General features: G+C 51.3%; 1 protein-coding gene across 7 annotated transcripts in view; it reads right to left on the bottom strand.

The window, feature by feature from the left end:
• Positions 1-22,067, bottom strand: part of GTF2IRD1 (GTF2I repeat domain containing 1) — a 67,850-nt gene that overhangs the window by 8,495 nt on the left and 37,288 nt on the right. For 5 of the 7 annotated variants that reach the window (XM_051635753.1, XM_051635750.1, XM_051635749.1 and 2 more), the window contains exons 10-23: positions 20,920-20,945; positions 18,289-18,409; positions 15,432-15,469; positions 14,316-14,396; positions 12,527-12,616; positions 11,937-11,996; positions 11,405-11,470; positions 10,699-10,882; positions 9,514-9,572; positions 9,265-9,330; positions 8,382-8,465; positions 7,139-7,322; positions 6,420-6,448; positions 314-361 (exon numbers count right to left, since the gene is read on the bottom strand). In XM_051635753.1, coding sequence (XP_051491713.1) covers positions 314-361; positions 6,420-6,448; positions 7,139-7,322; positions 8,382-8,465; positions 9,265-9,330; positions 9,514-9,572; positions 10,699-10,882; positions 11,405-11,470; positions 11,937-11,996; positions 12,527-12,616; positions 14,316-14,396; positions 15,432-15,469; positions 18,289-18,409; positions 20,920-20,945 — 1,136 coding nt within the window. Of the gene's footprint in view, positions 1-313; positions 362-1,848; positions 2,347-6,419; positions 6,449-7,138; positions 7,323-8,381; positions 8,466-9,264; positions 9,331-9,513; positions 9,573-10,698; positions 10,883-11,404; positions 11,471-11,936; positions 11,997-12,526; positions 12,617-14,315; positions 14,397-15,431; positions 15,470-18,288; positions 18,410-20,919; positions 20,946-22,067 lie in introns of those variants that run through there. The other 2 variants (XM_051635752.1, XM_051635748.1) reach the window with 2 other exon arrangements.

The following is a 22,067-nucleotide window of genomic DNA, read 5'->3' as shown; positions in this document are numbered from 1 at the left end:
CTTGGACACATGGATGAACTGAGGATAGTGTGCCAGGTTGGTTTGTCTGGAGCCAATCCAGCCCCTGATGCCCAGGGACTGCAGCAAGCGCTGGGAAAGGCAGAGTTACAGTTGCTTGTAACAATAAAACACTGTTAAACACATCCTGCATCAGTCAGTTCTTGGTATCACAGGGAAACAGAGCAGAGAGGAAAACAAAACAAAACAAAAAATACCTGAAATGTGGGGGTTTAAGACATTTTCATTCCCACATTAAAATGCAAGTGCATGTCTTGTCTGCTACCATCTACGAAGCACCAACTGAGCTACCTACCATTCAAGGCAGCGTAGGCTTTTTCCAAGGATGTTATCCGTCTAGGGGCTACAGTGCAAGTTAACAGAAGACAAAAAATAAAAAAAGAGAGAGAGAGAAAGAAAAAAGAGAGCCATGAGTGCTGCAGCTTGGTTTCTTGGTCACAAATAAAAGCAAAACCCAGGATGACACTGTCCCTAGCAGCTTAAAATTCCTCCATTCCTGAGGCCCCGTGACACAGAGATGGTTTTGGTACCTCATAACTGCTCAGTGAGCTGGGTGGGTGGGCTGGGCTCTCCACCACTCCCCAGGGACCTGCTTTGGGGTGTGCTCGAGCCCCCTCAAGCTGTGTCACACTCCCGAGTGGCTCAAGGTCTGCACGAGCCCAGGGACGCGTGGCCGAATTGCAGCACCTGGGGCAGGGGCCAGAGCAGCAGCAGTGGTGCTGCGTGGCTGTGTCAGAGGAGGAAAAATAGATCTGAGGCTAAAGCAGATGAAAAGCAAACAGGGAAATGGTGTCAGCTCTGCAGCAACAGGGGAAAGGAGGAGAAAAAGGGATCCCTCAGGAGAGGCTGGTGCTCGCCACCAACTCCAAAGTGATGAGCGATCTCAAAAGGAAATTAATTTCCTGGGGGAAAGCAGCAATGATGGGGGCAGGGCCAGGATTTGCATGATGGGCCAAGGGGGGAAGGACCACACTAAGGGCAGGAGCCTTGGGGAGAGCTGGAGGGGTCAGGGTGGGGGGGACAAGGGCTGTGGTCACAGCACTGGGGAAGCTCCTGTGGCAAACCCAAGGGGATGGGAATAGTGCAGGGGTGTGTGTCCAGATCTGCAGAGATACCAGCAATCTCCAGTATTTTGGATGTGAATTTCCAAATCAGAGGCACCAAAGCAACAGAAAACACCCCCGAGTTGCTGGGTGACAGATACCCTGCCCCAGGGACACCCTGCCCCAGGGACACCCTGCCCCAGGGACACCCTGCCCCAGGGACACCCTGCAGGCAGCACCCACCGCCCAGTGTTCAGGCAAAGGTGCCAAGCAAAGGGGGGAGATGCAGCTGGGAAAGCCAAGCCAAGAGGGAAAAAGAGGTCCTGCCATAGCTCCTGCCAAGGAGGAATGCAGGCAGGAGCATGGGCAGGAGCACAGGCAGGCAGTGAGGAAGAGGAGCACACAGTGAGGATGAGGAGCACACGGCAGCATCTGTCCCACATGAAGCAGGAATGGTTTCAGAAGGGCAGGGCAGTGCTCGGCCCGGTGGGCTGCAACTCAAAGGCATTCTCAGCACTTCAGGTGAAGATTTCAAGGTACCATTATGAAATCACACTGATTAAGAAAGATAATTGAAATTTCTTGTCCTGGTGACCCAGATGTGCTGCTCAGCCTTAGCCACGGGAGGCAGCCCACCGGGCTCACGGCTGCACGGTACCGAGCACGTCCCGAAGTGCAGGCTCACAGCTGGGTGGAGCAGCACTCATCTTGATGAGCACCCTGAAAAAAGGGGGCTTGGGGTCTCTGTAGGACGTGACTGGGTACAAGGCTGGCTGGGAGCAGCAGGGAAGCAAAAGCAAAGCAAACATGAGGGCTGGGATGAGCTGGGCACTGGTGATGCCTTCCCGTTGGACCGAGGGTCCCACACACGCAGGTGAAAGGGAAAAGGAGACAAAAACTGGGCCAAGAAAAAGGTGACTGGAATCACAGAGGTGCTTAAAAAGAGGCTTTGAAGCTCCAGATCTACTCATGGTACCTGCTTGATTCTCCACCTTCAGACTAGAAACACTGACCAGCTGAACACCAAAAAAAGAATTCACCCCAGGTAACAGCAAGACGGATCAGGAGGAAAAACAACCCAGCTGCTCCCACAGGGGTTCAACACCAGGGCTGGGGGTGGGGGTGAAGGGAGAGGGGCTTGGACCTCAAAAAGCAACCTGGTGATGGAACAAGATGCCTCAGCTCCCATCACTGCCCCATCAAGCACTTTCCTCTCTTCTTTTTATCTTGCTAGGAGTTTCCAACACGAGGCACAGCTCATCAAAGTCTCGCGGAGGATTGTGCTCTTGTGATTTAAAAAAATAAATATATAGATATGAAAAGGATGCCTGGATGTGTTGTTTTTTTTTTTTTTTAATTAAAGAACACTGCCTGCCCTACTTTATTAATTGGAGTATGGGAAATAATCTATCAGGGTGGTAGGGAGTTTGGGGAATAGGACAGATGGAGCTGGTGTGTATTTTCAATCAAAGCACATAAAAATTAACATACAGAGAGACTTTTTGTGTGTGTGTTAGATTGCTTAGGCTTGATATATACATTGTTTTTTTTCCAAAGGCTCAAATTAAGCCTGTTTTGTATCTCTGTGCCTCAGGAAAAGAAGACAAGAAAGGATAAGTGCTGTGTTTATAGCACTGGAGCTTCACCCCTGCTCTCCCACTTCCGTCTTAATGCCGAGAGAACACTCTGCTTTGAGAAGGGGTTTGGAAGGTCTTTTTTGTAGAGCAGAGACCAGCAGTGGGAAGAAAAGAGATTGGAAATCAAAAGGAAAAATCTCTGGACACCAGGAGGGTCGTGCTCCTGGGTCAAAGCCCCCGGGAACCCATGAGGGTAAAGCTCTGGCAGAGACACCAGTGACCTCGGGGCCATCGTCCCACCTTCCGATGTGGCTGCAAATCCTCACTGACCTTCTCTGGGTGCTGGGCAGCACCACCAGCTTTGTTTTCCCAAAAAAACCCCAGCCTCATTTCCCCCCCAAAAAACCCACCACCTTCTGCAAACAGCATCCCTGCAGCCACACATCCCCCAGCCAGCTCTGCACCAGCAGCCTCCCCCCCACACTGAGACCCATTAGGGGGGGAGATACCATCTCGATAGAGAAACTCCAGATAATCTTCAGGAAAAGCATGGTTGGCACTCAGATTATATTGAAACCATTTTATCTCTTTCTGTCACACTTAAAAAAAAATAAATGGGTGTCCCCAAAAGACAGATAAGGAGGCCAATCCTCCACCACCCAGCAGTTATCTGGGCTGCTCCTTGCAATTCAGAAGGTGCACAACTTGTTTAAAGCAAATTACACCCTGTAATTTAACCTAAAGGCAACTGAAATCACCCCAAAGTGGTTCTTTTTTGAATATTATGTTAAATTTCCCTTAAAATGTGTACTCCTCGTGCCATTTTTTTGGCCAAAATGAGCCACAAAATACCATAACCTCCTGTATATTTAAGCAGTCACCTCCTGGGCTTTCCAGCTTTTAGACACCTTTGCAATGCCATCCTGCTTGGGAGTCACTTTCATTTTAATGCTCCTCTGCAAAATAAAAGTGATTTTCCTTGATTTTCTTTTAATGCCAAGCAGGCCCTTCTGCTGCTGCTCTTCATTTTACATGGCAAGACTTTACTACACAAGATTGAAAGAAAAAGAACACTCCTAAATTTAATTTTTTTAATGACCTATGACTAGTTGGAAATCATTCATTTTATTAAGGCAGGTGAAAAGTGACCAAGGCCAAGGCAGTGACTGTGCCACCATGTTGGCACCATCCACTTTGGTGGAATGGGGTGGAAAATCATAGATTGGGTTGGGTTGGAAGGGACCTTAAAGATCATCTAGATCCAACCCCTCTGCATGGGCAGGGACACCTCCCACCAGCCCAGGTAGCTCCCAACCACATCCAACCTGCCCTTCAACACTGCCAGGGATGGGGCAGCCACAGCTTCCCTGGGCAACCTGGGCCAGGGTCTCACCACCCTCGCAGCAAAGAATTTCCTCCTCATGTCTCACCTAAATCTCCCCTCTTCCAGTTTTAATCCATTCCACCTTGTCATTTCCCTCCCTGCCCTTGTCAAAAGCCCCTCCCCAGCTTTCCTGGAGCCCCTTCAGAACATACAAATAGCTTTTTTCCCAAGGAGACATTCCAGGGGGTAGTCTGACTACTAGAAATAATTCAAAAGCCTGGAATTGTCTCCAAAGATTTAACAAATATACGACATAGTCTATAATACATTGAGATGCCAAGTAAAAAAACCCCCTCACCTGCCACTGCTCTTATTTAAAACCCTGTGTTTTAAAGCCCAGCCCTGAGCCCAGCAGGGATGCTACAATTCCTTTCTGCTCAGGTACCACAATATCCAGAGTAAAATGTGGCTCTGGGTTGGTGCTAGTGCAGGGCAGCCTGTGGTGGGAACGTTCAGCTGGAGAAGGAGGGAAAAAAATGTTGTGCATCAAAGAGAAAATCAATTTTCCTGTACATCTCTATCCATCAGTCTGTGTTTCCAAGCCAGCTGGCAGGGTGAAGTATTTGCCTTCTGATGGGCTCCTTTGTTAGTGGGGTGATTTGTGTCAGATCAGTGTCTCTTAACGTGATTATCCCGGGTACAGAAGAAGGGGAAGGAGAGATGGCAGGAGGAGCAGATACATCCTTGGCTCACTCCACAGTGACAGCCACATCATTCCATGGAAAATCAGAGCTCTGCAAAACTTGCACTTCACCAAAGGCTTGTTTAAGGTTCAGCTGCTGTGAGCTGGCACTTGCTGCTTAGGACCAAGATGGAAAGTCTAGGGCCAAGGTCACAGAATCACAGACTGGTTTGGGTTGGAAGGGACCTTAAAAATCATCAGGTTCCAATTCCCCTGCATGGGCAGGGACACCTCCCACTGGACCAGGCTGCTCCAAGCCCCATCCAACCTGCCCTTCAACACTGCCAGGGATGGGGCAGCCACAGCTTCCCTGGGCAACCTGTCCCAGGGTCTCACCACCCTCACACTCCAGAATTTCCTCACCTCAATCTCCCCTCTTCCAGTTTTCATCCATCCCCCGTGTCCTCTCCCTCCCTGCCCTTGTCCCAAGTCCCTCCTCAGCTTTCCTGGAGCCCTTTCAGGCACTGGAAGGTGCTCTAAGGTCTCCCTGGAGCCTTCTCTTCTCCAGGCTGAACACCCCAACTCTCCCAGCCTGTCTCCAGAGCAGAGCTGCTCCAGCCTCAGATCATCTTCACAGCTGTTCTTTGGACTCGCTCCAACAGCTCCATGTCCTCCCTGTGTTGGGGGCTCCTGAACTCGACACAGTTCTCCAGGTGGGCAGAGTAGAGGGGGAAAATCCCCTCCCTTAACCTGCTGGCCACACTTCTTTTGATGCAGCCCTGGATACAGCTGGCCCAGGTCCATGGAGGTCTCAGGGGACCTCCCATGGACTTGGCTGGACCACACACAGGGATGCAGAGGGCGGGTTGACACTCGGACCCGTGCCCTGGATTGAATTTCCCTGACACCTCAACTCTTGCTAGAGCCCTCTTGGGCAGCCAACACCTCTTTGCTGTCCCCAACGAGGGCCTACAAATGTTTTCCTCTCTGTCATATTTGTCTTCCCTAAATTGTGCCCTCCCCGTGGAGGCTGGCCAAGGAAATGGGAAACCATCAATAAAGATGACAACTTTCTTTGCACCCATCTGTGCTCTTCCAACACTCATAATTACAGACATTTAAAACCCAGACAGGTTTTCACCCACGATTCTAAAAGCAGCTCTTTTTTTTCTGGGCAGCCTAGAAGCAAGACACAGAGCTACCACAGTGTCACAGGGGGAAGGACATGGCTCCAGGGAGGTGGTTTCTACAGCTGGGTACAGAGCACACCCTGGATATCCCATCCTCTCTTCTCCCACATTTTCCCTGGTGTATCCACACATGGAATTGCCCACAAGCCAGAGAGGCTTTTCACAGCCAAGCTGCTGCAGCCCAGTGCAGACCCTGTGGTTAATCATCCCCTTCCCACAACCCTCCCTCACCACTGAACCCACCAGCTCACTGCGACACTTATTGATTTTAAGAAAATGAGCACTTTTAAAAATCCAAACCACAGGTCCTTGCCCTAGATTAGCTCTTGAAAAAATGCTGTTGTTTCAAGGCAACAGCAGCTGTACCAAGAGGTGATGCTAAGATCAGCTGTCTTGGCCAGAGAAACCTCAGTAAGTGCATCAAACCACAACAAAACCAGAGTGGGAAGCCCAGGAAAGTGAAGTCAAGGGCAACCTTCCTCCAGCTGATAAAATTACTGCACATCATCTGCAGCCTGCAGCTCCCTGACCACCACCAAACACTTGGCCCATGCATTGCTTAGGGAAAAAGGCATCATGTCTTACCAGGTTTGGGGATGAGTCCTTGAAAAGGCCTGTAAAAAAAAAAAAAAAAATCATGAAAATAAAGGAGACTTAAAATGAAATGCCATTGGGAAGCCAACACCCTGGCTCCAGCCTGCTCCCATGGCCCAGGGAGGGTTAAGGAAACCAGCCTGTCCCTCACATGCTCTGCAGGGACAGGGTCACAGGGACACACTCCCATCATGTTGGTAAGAAGACAGGCAGTGTGACCCCACGAGAGGGGGATGGAACCACTCTTAAAACCCAGTTGTTCCCTGTCTCACCTGACCATGACACAGTGTTAAAGTGCCCTTCCCCTCCCCACCTGCAGCCATCCCCTTTGGCTGCAAACCCCACAGGGTCCCCTGTGAACCCGGCACCTCTCTGGGTGCTGTGAGACCCTGAGCATTGCCCTTGCACCACCAATAAAACCCACCAACGTTTCTCCTGTCTCCTAGAAAAGGTGCTGGGATTTCTCTGCCCACACAGCCCTTGTACTGAAGGCCACATTTTCTCCCATGGGTGCCTTCCCCACCACCTCCCCGGGCAGCAGGCAGGAGGCAAGAACAGGAGTCTCTACTTCATGGTCTCCTTCTTTCTGTCCAATCATTAGCTGCCAGCTTAATTGCACTCTGGGGGGTTGGAGGAGGTATTTATAGTACTGCCCTGCCCCAAGGGGTGTGTTTAGGTGGGCTCCTTCCTCCTCCCCTCTCACCACATACCTTGTCACGGTGAACTTGATTTTATCGGCCACGGCCAATATCCTCTCCAGGTTCTGGGACCCAAAGGTGCAGGGCTTCCTGAAGGGGATGCCAGGGGGCAGCCCCTCTATAATCACTGATCCTGGATTGCTCTTGATCCGTTTGTATGGCACTTGCACAGGGTATTTAATCCCCAAGGCCTCACCTGGGAGAAAAGTGAGCAGGAAGCACATGAGATGCCCGGGCTCTGCGTCCATCCCTGGCCCCACCAGAGCATGGCAAGAGCAGGCAGCTCGAGGCAGAACAGGAGTTTGATCAAGGACCAACATTTTTCAGGCCACCTCCATGATGGGACTGGAGGGTTTGGAAGCAGCCAAAAGTGTGCAGCAGAGCTGGTGGGGCTGAGGAGACCCACACTGTGCTGAGGGATGAGACCCACGCAGTGCAGGGGTGAAAAGGGAGGGGTGGAAAGCTGCTCTTTGCTGTGGGACATTATCTGGAGTTAACTTCACAGTCATGTGAGCTCTGGCGGTCTCTCCACAGTCTCTGAGGTCTGGCTGCAGGACTGAGGCTACACATTTCCATGGTTGTGCAGGAACCTGGGAACCTGCAGGTGTCCTACCCTTGCCTAGAAAATGGGAATAACAGCATTTCCCTGCCTTAGAATCATAGAACTATGCAGGTTGGAAAAGCCCCTTGGGATCACCCAGTCCAACCATCATCCCTGCTCTACAAAGTTCTCCCCTAAACCAGATCCACCAACACCACACCTTGCTTGATAAGGAACAGACACTGGGGCAGGCAGGCTATGGGATGACCCTGTGGAGCACTGCCAAGTGTCCTGGGGTCAGGAGGAGCAGCATCTACTCATCCCCCAACACTCCTTCGAGTTCTCACTACCTCCCTCATCATTCCCTTCCCAACCTCCCACAACTCCCTGCCCTCCCACTGCTCCGTAATTCTCCACTAATGAATGTTCTTCATGGAGAGGGGGTTAAAAAGCCCATCAAAAGGTGGCCAAGTAGGGCCAGCAGCAGAAGGGGCTGCAGCACTGTCCCCACTGTGGGCTCCCCTGTGCTGCACAGGAGCTGCCTCCACAGGAAGGAGAACACACTCCCATCTACAACTGCTCCCTCCACAGCCCCACCAGCTGCAATGGGTGGGAAGGAGGAGGTGAGAGAAAGCACCTGGCAAGGAAGAACCGGGAGGAGAGGGAGTGAAAGGGGGGGGGGGATTAAAATCAACTCCCACCCTGGTTTCTCACCATATTTCTTATTGAACAGGTCCTGGACTTGTTCCCGCAGCGTGTTTGCGATGTCTATTCTGGAAAGCCTGGCATCATAATTTTCTGTAAAATAAAGAAACAATTACGGACTTCTGCTGGTAAATTAAAAGGCACTCTGTGACTTTTAAGTAATGCCATTTTCTAATTATAGGAAAGTCCTTATCTTGCAATTAGCTAATCTCTGGAGTGGGCCATTCAAAGCCCTTAAAAAAAAAAATAAATCAGCTAAACAGAAATATGTGTTTTTCCCCCCCCCCCCGCCTGTTGGCTGAGAATAAAAAGCCGCGTGAAATCGAAGATTCTGTTGCGATAATTAGCGGGGTTGAAATAAAACACACTCCAGAGCCCCTGTGAAAAGCCAAAGCCTTTGAAAAGCCTCCCTCCTTCTCTGCAAACCCTCACGGGCCCAAGGAAAGGGGTGCTCGAGTGGGGCAGAACTGGCTCCCAGGCCCGTGAGCTTCTCACCGTCGCTCCTTCCTCCGATGGCTGCGTGGGACAGGAGAGGCACTTGACACAAACATCTCTCGGGTGGAAAAAGCCCCAGAAAAGGCAAACTCTGAGGCTTGGAAGACTTAATTATGCATCTCACAAGGTCAGACGGTGAGATAAGCAAAGCTGGTTAATTAGGGCATCATCCAGGGCGGTTCAAGCATCTTGCTTGGACCTAGGGGACTGCCCACCCCAGCTCTGCATCTTGCCTTCTGGTTGTCCGTCCTTCCCATCCTCTCACCCCACCTCCTCTGCCAACCCCCCAAGCCCTGAAACCCACAGCTGCTCCCTTCCACATCTGTTTGCTCTAAGCAGCCCTCACAACAGGCCAGGGGCTCTGCCTCAACCCCCCAAGATGCTTCCAGCCCCTCACCTTGGAAGCCTTGTCTCTTCACGGCATCCTCCAGCAGCGCCTCGCTCGACTCCCTCTCGCCGGCGGCTGAGACAGAGGACAGAGAAGAATTAGGATTCATGGTGTCACCCAGGGGGACACACAGGAGGGGGTTTCCAGCCAAAAAAACGAGGTGGGGAGGGCAGGCAAGAGTCACACTGTAGGAAAATGCTCTCACTCCTCTCCTACCTAGTCCTTAACGGCCCGGCTGCCGGGCGTCTCGCAGCCTACCTTTGGCTGCCGGGCTGTCCGACGCCGGCTCCTTCATGCCCTCTGCCAGCAGCTCCGGCCTGGAAAACAGGGAGAAGCAGAGAGCACATGAGGGAGCTCCCTGGCCAGCAACACCCTGCAGCTCCAGCATCCCCTTGGACAATTCTTCAGCCACAGCTCACCAGCTCTGCCTGGCCAATAAAGCTCCCGTGACACAGCGGGGGAATCTTGGGAATAATTTTCATGTTGATAGACTCTTAAGTGAGTCAAAAGTGATGATTGCCAGGACAAGATTAGGTTGGTGATGGCTGAGCAGCTTAAGGCAGCAGCTACAGACTTTTAGGAGACACAGGCCCTGCACCTTTCTCAGGGGTGGGAGAAGACATGCGTGGCTCCTCTCAACACACAGCTGGCCCCAGAAATCATCACTTGGGTATCCAATGCTAAAACTGCAGTGAGGTGACAGCAGGGCTCGTGCCAAGCCACACTGAAGCTGTGCCACAGGGAAATGGGTCTGGGATGGGGACAGGAGAAACCCCAAAAGTGTGGTCAGGCTGGCCTGGGAGCTGCTGGTCTGATGCCACAAAAACTCTGCACTCTCAATGTTTATTTTCTGTTTCAGCAGTCCGTGCATTGGTCGGGTCAGCTCTCTCCTCTGTAGAGGAGACCAAGCCAGCATTTGGGTGAGAAACACCTCAAAATATCTAAAAGACATTTTTTAAATCCATCTCTGCTGGATCCATTCCCCCTTTCAGGGCAGTGCTGTTGTGTTGTCCCCAGCACAAGGACAGCATCTTCCCTGATATCCACAGCATCCCATGTGCACATCTGGACCTCAGCTGGAGCTGCTTCCCATAGGAAAACCCTCTGGGGCTTCCAGCCCCTCTCCTTGCCCCACACCTGAGCACCCTGAAGGTTAAAGGTTCTGGCTCCTTCACCCATCCTTGGGTGCTCCCTGCTGCTGTGGCCAAACCTTTGCAAAACTGGGTTAAAAAAAACCCAAAAAAACCTCAAAGGAGAGATGACACCATCACAACCACCACCTCTCAGGGATGGCTCCAACACGGCAACAACCCTTGGTTGCTTCTAATCAAGCAAATCTATCAAAGGTGACCAAGTGATGGATGTTCCCCAGGACACTGCACAGAGCAGGATCTCCAAGCAAGAACATCCTTCCCAAGGAGTGGCCACTCCACCTTCCTTTACCTTTTAATGACAAACTGGATGTTGTTGCTCGCCTGCAAGATCTTCTTCAGCTTCGCGATCCCAAAGCAGTTGGGGCGCCGCAGCAGGATGCCCTCTGGCAAGCCCACAACAAACAGGTCCTCAGGGTACATCAGGAACTTGGAGTAGGGAACTTTGACTGGCTCTGATATTCCTATGGCTTTCGCTGTGTGGGGAACCAATCTCATCAGTTTGCTGGACCTCCACGTTGGGTCAAAGCAGCAGCAACATGGGATGTTGGTGAGAGCTGGGTCAAATGACCTTTCTAAAGCGGGGTGAGCAGAGCATGCCAAGTGCCAGCCCCAGCACCAAGGTCACACCAGCCCTTCCTGGGCCATGCCATGACCCCCTTGGGTGAAAAAACCTCTTTCATATTTCAAACAAGTGATGTAGGGAACCACTTTGGCCCTTCCCTCCGTGGCAGGAAGGCTGAAGGTGACGGAGCAATTCCTGGGCTGCAGCCGGCAAAGAGTTATCAAGGAAACCAAGGAGAAGAGCTGCACTAACTAGGCCCAGGGAGATTTCAAATGCATTTGTAAGCTCAGCAGACAGCAAACGAACAAATTAGATTGCACCTTTACTCAGCTGCTGATTTGGAAAGAGTAGGTGACATTTCTGAGCAATTAGGAGGTCCCCACGGCAGGGACCGGCACTCGGCACAATGAGCATGTGTTAACGACCATCTCACCGTATCTCGTGTTGAACAAAATTTCAACTTGTTTCCTCAAATGACTTAAAACGTCCCCGAGACCATCTGCAAAAGAGAAAGAAAAAAAAAAAAAAGAGAGAGAGAAATGCTCTGAGAAACCAGCTGCCTTTGGGGCAAGCAATGCACAGTGCAGGTGAGCAGCCCCTGACCTCTGGCAGAGCCGGCCCATGTGCTCTTCACACCTCCCAGGTCGGTGCTGGTCCTCCAGCAGCTGCCTCCAAGCTCTTTCCTGAGCAAGGAAGGGCAGTGATGCACCTGCACAGAGGTGCATCAAGCAAGTAAGGAGGAAAAAAAGAGGAGGTGCTAGGAGCAAGGATGAAAAAATACGGAGGAAAAAGTAAATCCCAGCAAGAGAGGAAAGGACAGTGTCCTTCCACGCTGGGCTTTTCCAAGGCTGAATGCTTTGCTGATAAGGGAACCCAGGACACCCAACCCAAAATACAACTGTCTCCATCCATCTTCCAAGAACTTGCAATCATCAGGTGATGCCCAGAGTTCATTGTACACTCACCTGATGCCTCCACCTGCTTTTCCTCGTGTCGTGACTCCTCGCTGGAACCCTTCTCTGTTCCTGTGAGGAAGAGGAGGGTGAGGGGTGGCCAGTGTTAGCAAAACTGGACTAGACATAAGCAGCAGTCCCCTGCAGCCACCCAACCACCCCCTCCCCTCACTAAGCTCTGAGTACACACCCCAGAGCAGGCTGGGGCTGGCACATCATGCCAGGACCTGCATAAGCAGAATAAACCCATCACCTACATCCCTTTGGGGTGGGCTTCCTGGGAGAGATGAGACCCAGCACTTGGCACGAGGGAGGGCAGCTGCAGCACTGGCACAAATCCCCCCAGGTGAAGGGTAAATCCCAGTCATGAGCTGGGGTTTGTAGCAAGCTGGGGCTGGAGAGGAGCTGGGAAGGAGCAGTGGTGCTGGAAAAGCCACCACAGTTTGTCTATCAGAGCGCCCAGCCGGTCTGACTGAGGCCACGACTCTGCAAGGGGGTCCTGACTCCACCACTTTGGCTCATAAATGTGATTTACTCATCTCTGACACAAGCACCACTTCCCGTGCTCCTGAGCAGCCTCCTGGACACTTCATTTCTGGTACCTGCTGCTGTTTCTAGGATGTAGTTCGAGTCCTCCGAGGCCGCGTGCGCGGGCACAGGGTCGCGGATCTCATCCGAGCCCGGCGATCGGTCTGCAGAGAAAACCCCACCAACTGCTTGTGTTTGCATGATGGGGCCACCGTCCCCAAAACGGGGCTCAAAGGGTCCTGACCCATCAGCAAGGGCTGAGAGAAGGAACCCCCCCACTCCCAGACACCCTGGGCTGCTCTGGGGTGCATCTGCCCTCTCCCATCCTGGGATCTCATCCCTGAAACGCACCTGACCTCGCAGCCCGAGGGAAATGAGCCAAAGTTTCTTCCTAACCTCAGTGGAAGGTGAAGGGCAAAAATAGTTCAAAACAACTTACTTGGCTTCATTCCACCTAGACACTCAATTCTGGCTTGAATAGTTAATGCTGCCTAGCTTAGCTACTCCACTGTGGGAAAACCATTCCACTAATGCTGCTTTCCTCCCCAGAATCACACCTCCTTGGGCTTCCCTTATGTAACCTGCATGTCCTCTTCATTTAAACCCTCCTCCCCTAATGCTGGGCTCTCCAACACCCTCAAAGTGCCATCCAAATTTAGCTTCAGCTAGTTTAAACACTTAAATCAGGTCACTTCTTAATCACCACCTCGCAGGATAAATAATCCAAATTTCATCAATTTCTCCCTGCAGGTGAGCTCCTCTTTTCTATTAATCCTCCTCCCTGCCCTCAGCTGTGTTCCCTCTGGTTGAACTTGATCTTCAAATAAGGTGAAAAAAGGTGGGCTCTGGACTTGAAGTGTGATCTACCCAGCACTGGAGAAGTGATAACACCACCTCCTCCTCCTCACAGGCACCACCAGCTCACCAGGTATTGGTTTTCCTCTCTTCCGTTAGCTGCCAAGCTGAAAATTAAAATATTCTGATCTACTGCTGTACCTTGTTCCTTCTCCTTCCCCTATATTAAATCCATTCTGTGATAACCCTGGAGTGACACCCCAGATATCACTGTGTGAAGGGGAATGCTGGGTGCAGCAGAGGTGGCACTGGTGGGGCTGGGTGTCACAGCTGTCCTCAGCATCACCCGCCCTGGGGCACGTCGGGAGTCCTGTTGCTGCCCTCCTTCCAGTGAGATTATTAATTAATGTTTGTAAAGCACACTGGAAATGTGAAGTGCTAACTATCCACTCATGAAACCCTGGGGATCATCCTACCACTTGGTGCACTGTCCAGGTCAGGTAACTGGAAGAAGACTCTCCCAGCTGCCCCTCAGGCACCCAACTGCTCGTCTCCATCACCACTGACCTCTCTGGGCAGAGACGTGGGGAAATGCATCAGCACCACCAACTCCAACACATTTACAGCAAGTGCTTAGTATTAAACCTGTTCTTACCCAGGCTTCATAACCAGACTGCTGTTCTAAATTAAGGACCTCATCAAAAGCATCTTGTGCTGAATACCTGGGATCCTCCAAGCACATGTGTGAAGGGAAGCAGCAAACCAGGCTCCCCTTCTCCAGGGGAAAGGCAGCACAGAGCAGGGATGAAGGAAAGAAACAGAAACAAGCCCTAAACCACCCTGCACTACCCTCAGGGAAACCCACTGGTTCCCAATATGACCCTTAAAATGACCTGCAGTGAAGAAATATCAGTGCACAGGCGTGGTGGGAGCTTCAAAGCTGGGAGACATCCCACAAACACCTCTCCTCAAAGCAGCACGCCGAGGTGCCACGTGGCAGCCCTGCCTGCACAGAGGTCACTGCACACAGCTGGCACCCCAGCACCCACCTGGCACCCCAGCACCCACCTGGCACGGTGATCTGGATGATGTCCAGCTCATCTGGCTCGATTTTGATCTGCCTGATCCCACCCAGCTCTCCTGAGGTACCTATCCAGGAAAGGCAACGAAAGGCAGTCACCAACAGGAACCAACATGGGCAGGGAAACCCTGGCCAGTCAGGACTTCAGTGCCAGCTGAGCATCCTGCAGCAACGAGGCTTTGGCCAAGTGGCATCAGGCTCATGGGCTGGAGGCACCCAGAGGGCACCCACAGGCATGGCCTCTGCAAACAGCTCAGCTGGCAGGAGCTGCTGGTGCCCTCAGACTGGCTGCTGGCCCTAATTACGTGCTTGTTTCCTGCCTTTCTTCACTGAAAAGTGAAGACTGGGTCACCAAGCCATAACCAGTGGGTGCTCCTGGCATTTTTAATGCTCCCAAACTCATGTTTGGCAGAAGACTCTCAGCAGATCCGTGCTCTGGGAGGGCCAACCACAACCACATCCACATCCACATCACATGGGGCATGACCAGCTGAACCCCAGCAAAATCCAGCCTGGTTTGAACCTCCACTAGGCAGGGAGCCTGCACCAGCCTGGCCATCCTGCAGGGCCTGCCCTGGGGGGATGCTGCACCTGGTGCTCAGCCCAGCTGCCTCTTATCTCCAGACAAATTCACTCATTTAGGGTGGGACTGATGCACTGCCAAGGGCTGAGTCACAGCTTGCAGCTGGGGTGAGCAGGACAGGGGGTGATTCAATGGGTCCAAGCCCCTAAACCTGAGGAAAAGTGTTTCCTTCTCACTTGCAGTGCTCAGAACACCAGCACTGCTGATTTCTTGGTGACCTGATTGTGGTGGCTTTTATGGAGCAGGAAGCTCCAAGATCAAAGACTTCCCTTAAGTACATGTTATAAATGCAATGCTAAGTGTCATTACTTCAATTTATGTACCCAGGACCCAGCTGGAGGGTCACAGGGTCAGACCCTTCATCTCTGTATCTATCAAAAGGGGATAAAACCCTGAGAGAACTGCCCCGTGGGGCAGCCAGGTAACTGATGCCACGTGTCCAGGGTACTTTGGAGGCAGCTTTCTCTGGTGCCCTCCCTCAACATCACCATTTTGCAAGAGAAAACGAATTATTCCTCACCTGGTTCACAGCTTTCAGAAAGACTACACTTCTCAGACCTGGAAAGGAAAAGCAGACACGAGAGAGGTGGTCATGGAGGAACCAAAGAGGGAGCTGAAAACCCAGCAGTGTGTGTAGGACTGATCCTGGCAGGAGGGAGAAACGTGGCAGCCCCTGGAGATGCCAGGTAAGGAGGGTTCCCTGGGGACACTGCACCCACAGTCCCAGCAGCAGCACAGCACCCATGGCTCCAAGGGAAAGCCACAGTCTGTGGGCTTCTCTGCAACCAAGCCCTGCTCCCACACTCTCCCCCTGCCTCAGCCCTGATGGATATCACCACAGCAGAAAGCTCCTGAAAGCAAGAGGGGTTTTCAGCTGGAAACCTGGTGGCCTCCAGCCCTCTGGGGCAGAGATCAGTGTGTAAAGCATCATTACAGAGGGGTTACTCATGGAGCGAAAGCAAACAGGGAGAAAGGAGAAAAAAAAAAAAAGTCAATTGATTTGGTAAATATTTATTCTGCCCGAAGCTTTTCTCCCCTGAAAACTGGGCACTATCCCAAACTTGTGTCTACAGTTCACTTTGCATGCTCAGGAATGTACCCAAGGTGTTCAGCATCCAAGTGAGATAACTTTGCATTCTCAGGACGCGTTTGCATTCTGTCTCTCTCTTTCCCAAACAAGAACAACCACAGTGCTTTGGCAGTGAATGAGCTAAGGAACACTGGAAAACACACTCCTCCACCAGGCTGGTGCTTCAGGGGGAAGGAAAACCCTTTGGAGCCAGCCAGACATCTCTGTTGGCTCAGGGGGGGATGTTCAAAAGCCCTTCTCACTCGCCTAAATCCACTCAGCAGCGTCAGCAGAACAAAGTATGGGCAATGTGAAAGGAGCCAGGAGTGCTCTTGAAATGTTCTTTGTAAATGTGATATGGGTAAAAAAGGATCTCTGGCCTAGAAAGTACATAGGAGCTTTGGGAAGGGTTTTAAATTCTCCCACTTCAGGTCCAAGTCAGTTTTGCCCTGGGAAAATTTGGGAGGGGGACTTCCCTGAGGAGCGCTTTACCTCTCACAACGTCTGCCCTTCTCCCTGGGGCACCTGGCACTGCCCTTTCCCTGGGACTGGACTCTCACCCTGGTGGACCATGGTTCTGGAAACACTCTGCTCCTACCAAGGATCAGAGGCTTCTCACGTGCAGGAAGAACAAAGTGGGAGAAGGGGATGGCACAGGACTGGTGACAGCAGTATGGGGACCAGGAGTCTCCAACAACCCTCAGAGGTCAGCAGCAGCAAACCTCAGCTCCCACCCAGCCATGCTCCCACAGACACATTGTGGCTGGTTTTCTACCTATTGCTCTGCAGAAACCAGCTCAACATCCCTAACATCCCATCCTTCCACCTCCTTGTTTCCAGCCACATCAACTTAACTTCACAGTGGGGTCTTCTGTTGCAAACGTTAAGTGTCCTAATGGCAATTGTTAACAAAAGAAGGGGAAAATGAGAAGCCCTAGGCCAGGTTTCAGCCCTACAGCATCTTTACAGGTATTTGAACATCACCACTTTCCCCTGGGTTCCAGCACACAACAGACTCTCTGCTGCTCCCCAAGTCTAAATGCCTCCAGACACACAGCAATTCAGCAAGGTGCAGACTGCAAAAAATGGCAGAAAAATGGGTTTGTGGCTAAGCCCCAGCTGGGGATCTTGGAGATTCAAGTTTAATTCCTCTTCTGGCATAGGCTCCTGTAACAACATGAAGTCCCTCAGGCCTGGACCCAGCCCAGTTGCCACTGCTGACATCTCTGCCAAGGCTCTCATCTGGAGTCCCTTCACCACGGGGAGGAGAACCAGGCACTCGTGGGGTGTTTTAAATGGTTTTTAAACCATTTAAAATGGCTGGAAAGGGCTGACCCACCTGGCACACTGAGCTCAGTGCTGCTGAAAGCTGCTGGAGTGACTCCACCTGCCCCACTCCAGCATGGATGGTGCCATGGCTCTGCTTCACCAGCACAGCATTTGGGGTGACACCTTCTATCAGGATTGCATGGCAAGGGTTTGGTGGAGGCTGAAGGGGTGGTTTCTGTGAGAAGTTACAAGTTACCCCATCTTCCCAACCCCTTGCAGAAGTTACCAACCCCATAGCCCCTAAGAACCAGTTTTATATACATAGATATATACACACACATATTCACTGCTATGAACTGCTGCCCTCCTTCTCCTATTAAAAGTGATTTTTAAGATAAATGTTGGGGCTAAACATTACATTGCTTTTGACCAGCTGAAGCAGAAGTGAAGGAAACTGGGGCTCCACAGAGGAAAATCCCTTCTGCACCTCCCAGCACGGGTTGCAAAGCAGGGCTATAAACTCCCCAGGCCTTGCCAGCATATTACAGACCAGTCCAGCTGGTGACATGGTTGCACCAGAAACAAGTACTCTCACAAAAATCCTCCTGCCCTGCTGAGCTCTTATAACCCCACCTTACATTAAAGTGCCTGTTAATCTGCTATTAGGTTCCCTGGGAGCTTTATAAACAAGTAACACTTAATTAGCAGGGTGTTGTGCGAGGGCTGAGGGTGAATCCTTAGGCCGTGTTTAACACCAGTGATCACTCCTGCAGATTATCCCAGCCTGCCTGTGCACAGCTCTTGATTTCAACAGTTTTATACAAAACCAGTGACACCAAACTTTGCTATTTTGGCTTGCAAAAGGATGGGGGGGGGGGTGCTTGGTCTCCTCCTGGGCTGGCCAGTTGTACCATCAGAGAGAGATTTTAGGGAGGCCCTTAACAGCAGCACAGCAATAACCTGCTGGGCACATTAACAGCCCCCCAAAAGAGGGATGTCACTCACACTGTGGTGGCCAGGGAACAGAAGTGCCACTTACCTGCTGTTGGCCTGGGAGGTCCCTGCCAGGTCCAGCACAGCCCCGCGGTGCGGCTCGGGGGAGATCTCCCCGGGGGGGCTGGAGGGCTCCAGCTTGGTTGGGTCTTTGGTAAATTTGCTTCCTGGTGCCAGGTGGGCAGGGAGGAAGGAAAAGCAAACCCAGAATTAGCAACCAGAGATGCCGATGATGCAGCTTTTCCACCTCCATTTGTTACACTTTCCCCCCCCCCCCCAAGTCCCAGGGCTGAGGTTGGGGTGGGGGGCAGGTTTCCAAGAGCCACCTGCACCTGTTTGCAAAGAGATGGGGGTGAATTTTATTGGGTGTCCACGTGAAAACAACAGCAAGGTGCTTGCTTAACCCTCCGAGTAACCCAGCGTGTGCTTGGGAAGCCCTGCCAGGGATCCAGCACCTCTGGAAAGGGCTGGTTGCTGGGACAGGGTTGGCCAAGAGATTGGGACTGGGGTCAGGAAACTCAGGCATGGCTGGAGCCACGGAGCAAGGCTCAAAGTGGGGGGATCCTGGTCCCACGGGAGAGGATGGGACCTGAGCAAAGCCTGGAGCAGCAGTGCCATCCCCCAGCCCTGCACGCAGGAGAAACCCCAGCTGCAGCAATGCAGAGGGGGACAAATGCATCCTGGCACCAAGAAAAACCTCCCCTCTCCCTTCCCTGCTCCTCAGCAACCTGGGAAGGCGCTGAAACAAAAGCCTCAGCCCTGACCTTGGAGATGAAAAGAGTGATTTGAAGGCAGGGTAGGAAATGAAAATCGGGCAGGGGAGGTGAGCAGGAACTGCTGAGGGATTTAGTGCTGGGGGAAGGAGGGAATGAAATGACGCCCTGAGGCTGCAGAAACCACAGAGGTGTCTTGTTAAATAGCTGCTGCCAAAGGTCTTTTGCTGGTCTCAAAGTGCCATCGAGACATCCCCACCCTTCCAAAACACATCCCTTGTCGGGTGGGAACATGAAGCCTCTTTCCTTTCAGCCCCAGCCTGCAGGGAAGGGCAGGGCTCTGGCAATGGGACCAGCAGCAATATAGAGCCTAAAAGACCCTATTTATCTCCTGACAGTCCAAAAGGCTCCTTTTAATTTGTGCTTTCTATGGACCAAATCCTGTTCGTGCAGCAGCAACGCCTGCCTGAAGCTGCTACCCAGGGGAGTAGCAAAAATAGGTTTCCTAGCAGTGGTGGGTATTTTAATTAAAGGGTGAGCAAAACTGTACAGGGAAGCTTTGGGATACTTCACAGTCAGCTACTTAAAATACAGCTCCACTCAGAAAATAGCATCTTTGCAAAAATGGCACCTCCTGACTCAGCAAATGCTGCTTTTTTTTTTTTTTTTTCCTTTTTTTGCCCAGTCAGATGTGCTGATGCAGACCCCAAAAAAGGCAGGTTTGATGTGTTTTGCTCCTGGTAGCCCTGCAAGGACCAGGCAGGGAAGGGCAAAGGGCCACCTGCCCCAGTCCTGCTGGGTTTGCTTCCTCATCTCCTTATTTCCACTTGCACCTTCCTGGTGTGTCACCCCTGAACTTCTTTCCATCAGGCCAATGTACAGACTTAGGTGATGCCTCCCCCCAAGATAACTGTGCAGCCATGATGGATTTGCAAGGAAAATCCAAGCATCCCAAGAACCAGCTCAGTGCTCCATCCCTCGGGGGTGTGTTAGAGCTTAAAAAAATCCTTTTCTGGAAAAAAAAAAAAGGTCATTAATGGGTCTGAAGACAAAGAAACCCCTGCAAGGAGGTGGGACACCTTCCAGGTCCTCTTTGGGTGGCTCTGGAATCCTTGTCCCCAAGGAGCACCCTTGGAGCTGGGGGTTAATTTGGGTGGGTGAGATATCTGAGGACAAGGTGCTTGGAAAGCCACCAGCCCTTTGGGATTGGTGCTTGGGAAAAAAACCAAACCAAACCAAACCCCAACAACCACCCCAAAGCACATCTTTACTTGTGAGCCAAGCCCAGGTACTCAAGGAGCAGGGCTGGGTGCTGATAAATTTGGGTGCAGTGCCATCCTTCAGGTGGGTGTCAGGGCAGTGGGATGGGTTTGGACAGCACCAGTACCTCTCTCTTTTTGTTTGCCAAGATGTGCTTAGCCTGGCTTCTCCAGCTCCAACCAAAAAGGAGTGAAAACACAGGACAAAACGACAGCCAAAGAAACCCTCTCCCCAGGGTTTTGTCACTGAAAAGAAAGGGTTTGTGTTGTTTTCCTGATAAAAGCAGTCAGCAGCTGGATGGTGCCAGCACTTCCCAGCCAGAAGAAAAAAAGAGGGACAATAATTTGCCAGTGAGGAACCCAGCAGTGATTTTTCTTCCTCCTGAAAGCACAGAAACATGCCATGTGCTGCCTGTACCTGCAGCTCAGCCCAGTGCAGGGAGCCAGCCCAGCCTCACACACCAGGGAATTCTAGTTTAAACCTTCAAAACACTATTTAAGGGTCATAAAGTGCCCACAGCAACCCCCAGCACAGGCAATCTCAGCATGCCTGGGTGGAGGGCACAGACAAGGTTTCCCCTCACTGAGCAGAACTGTACGTGTCCTGCACTTCTGCTGCCTACAGGTGACATTATTTCAACTCTGCTTCTCTGGATAATCTTTCCATTTTGTGGGGCAATAAATCAAAGGAGGTGGAGAACGTACCTGTAAAAATTCTCTCGTCAAACATCCTAGGAGGAAAGGAAAAGAAAAGGATTAGCAATAGGGGCTTCTGATGGCTGAATTTTAGGTTTTATTAATGAACAGCATTAAACCCAAGTCAAAATAGTAATTTGATTCCTTCTCTGAAAAAAAGGGAATGAATTTTTCAGCTAAGAAAAAAAAAAAAAGACTTTCAGCCTGTTGTGCAACCAAGCAATCGTACAGCATCCGCTTTACAACTAAAGCACCTTTAAATCTGCTTATAAGTCATTCAGCTAATTAAATTAACTTATTAAATGAGGCTGCTATAGGCTGGCTTTACCAAAAGAGACAATGGGACTGGAGTAGCTGTTGTTGGACCTTCACTTCCCGACCTAGATCATCGACCAGAGGTCACCCGTCTCCTGAAGATCTTATTTTGGTACCTTTGCTCATGGGAGCAAAGTGTGTTCAGGGGCATGTTCCAGGTCCTGATGCAGCCTGGCAGTGCAGGACAAAGCAACCAGATGACATCTGGGCAGCTAAATCCTTTTAGGATGCCTGAGTCCTGTTGATGTTGGGGATTTTAGCCCCCCTGGGAGCCTTAGCCAGGCTTTTTCTACACTACAGTTTCACACTCCTAGCAGGGGAACAACATCAGCACTGCACAGGCTGAATAAATAAATATATTACAAAGCAGATTTTCCTGATGGAGCAGCAAAGAGGGGTTGGATGGTGCAGAGATAACCAGGAAAACGTTCACTCCTACTCCAGCACAAATGCAGTCATGAAGACACAACACCTTGCCCATAGGTGATACATCCTCATCATCGTATATATAGGATGTCCATAAGTAATCACCACAAAACCAGATGGAGGGGAATCCCCATGTGGTGTGAATTTGGGTGTTCCTCCTCCCCTGGAGGAACCACTCCCACCCACCAAATGCCCCTGGGGAGAGCTGTGCTGCCATCCTGTTTTAGGGTGGCACTGGCAATGTCTCCATGGACTTACAACAGGGGGGATCATGCCATGGCCACATCCTTGCAAAAAGGGGGAGAGAGATGGAAAATGGAGACTGGGGGGGGAAAAAAAGAACTGTTTAGCTCTTCCCATAAAAAAGGGTAAAATGAGTTTTGGGCATCAAAACAAGCCATGTGAGTGTGGAGGGA

Source organism: Apus apus, chromosome 18, assembly GCF_020740795.1.
Source record: "Apus apus isolate bApuApu2 chromosome 18, bApuApu2.pri.cur, whole genome shotgun sequence".
Taxonomy (NCBI): domain Eukaryota; kingdom Metazoa; phylum Chordata; class Aves; order Apodiformes; family Apodidae; genus Apus; species Apus apus.
The sequence above is the reverse complement of the archived record's forward strand: the minus strand, read 5'-3'. Positions and strand labels throughout refer to the sequence as shown.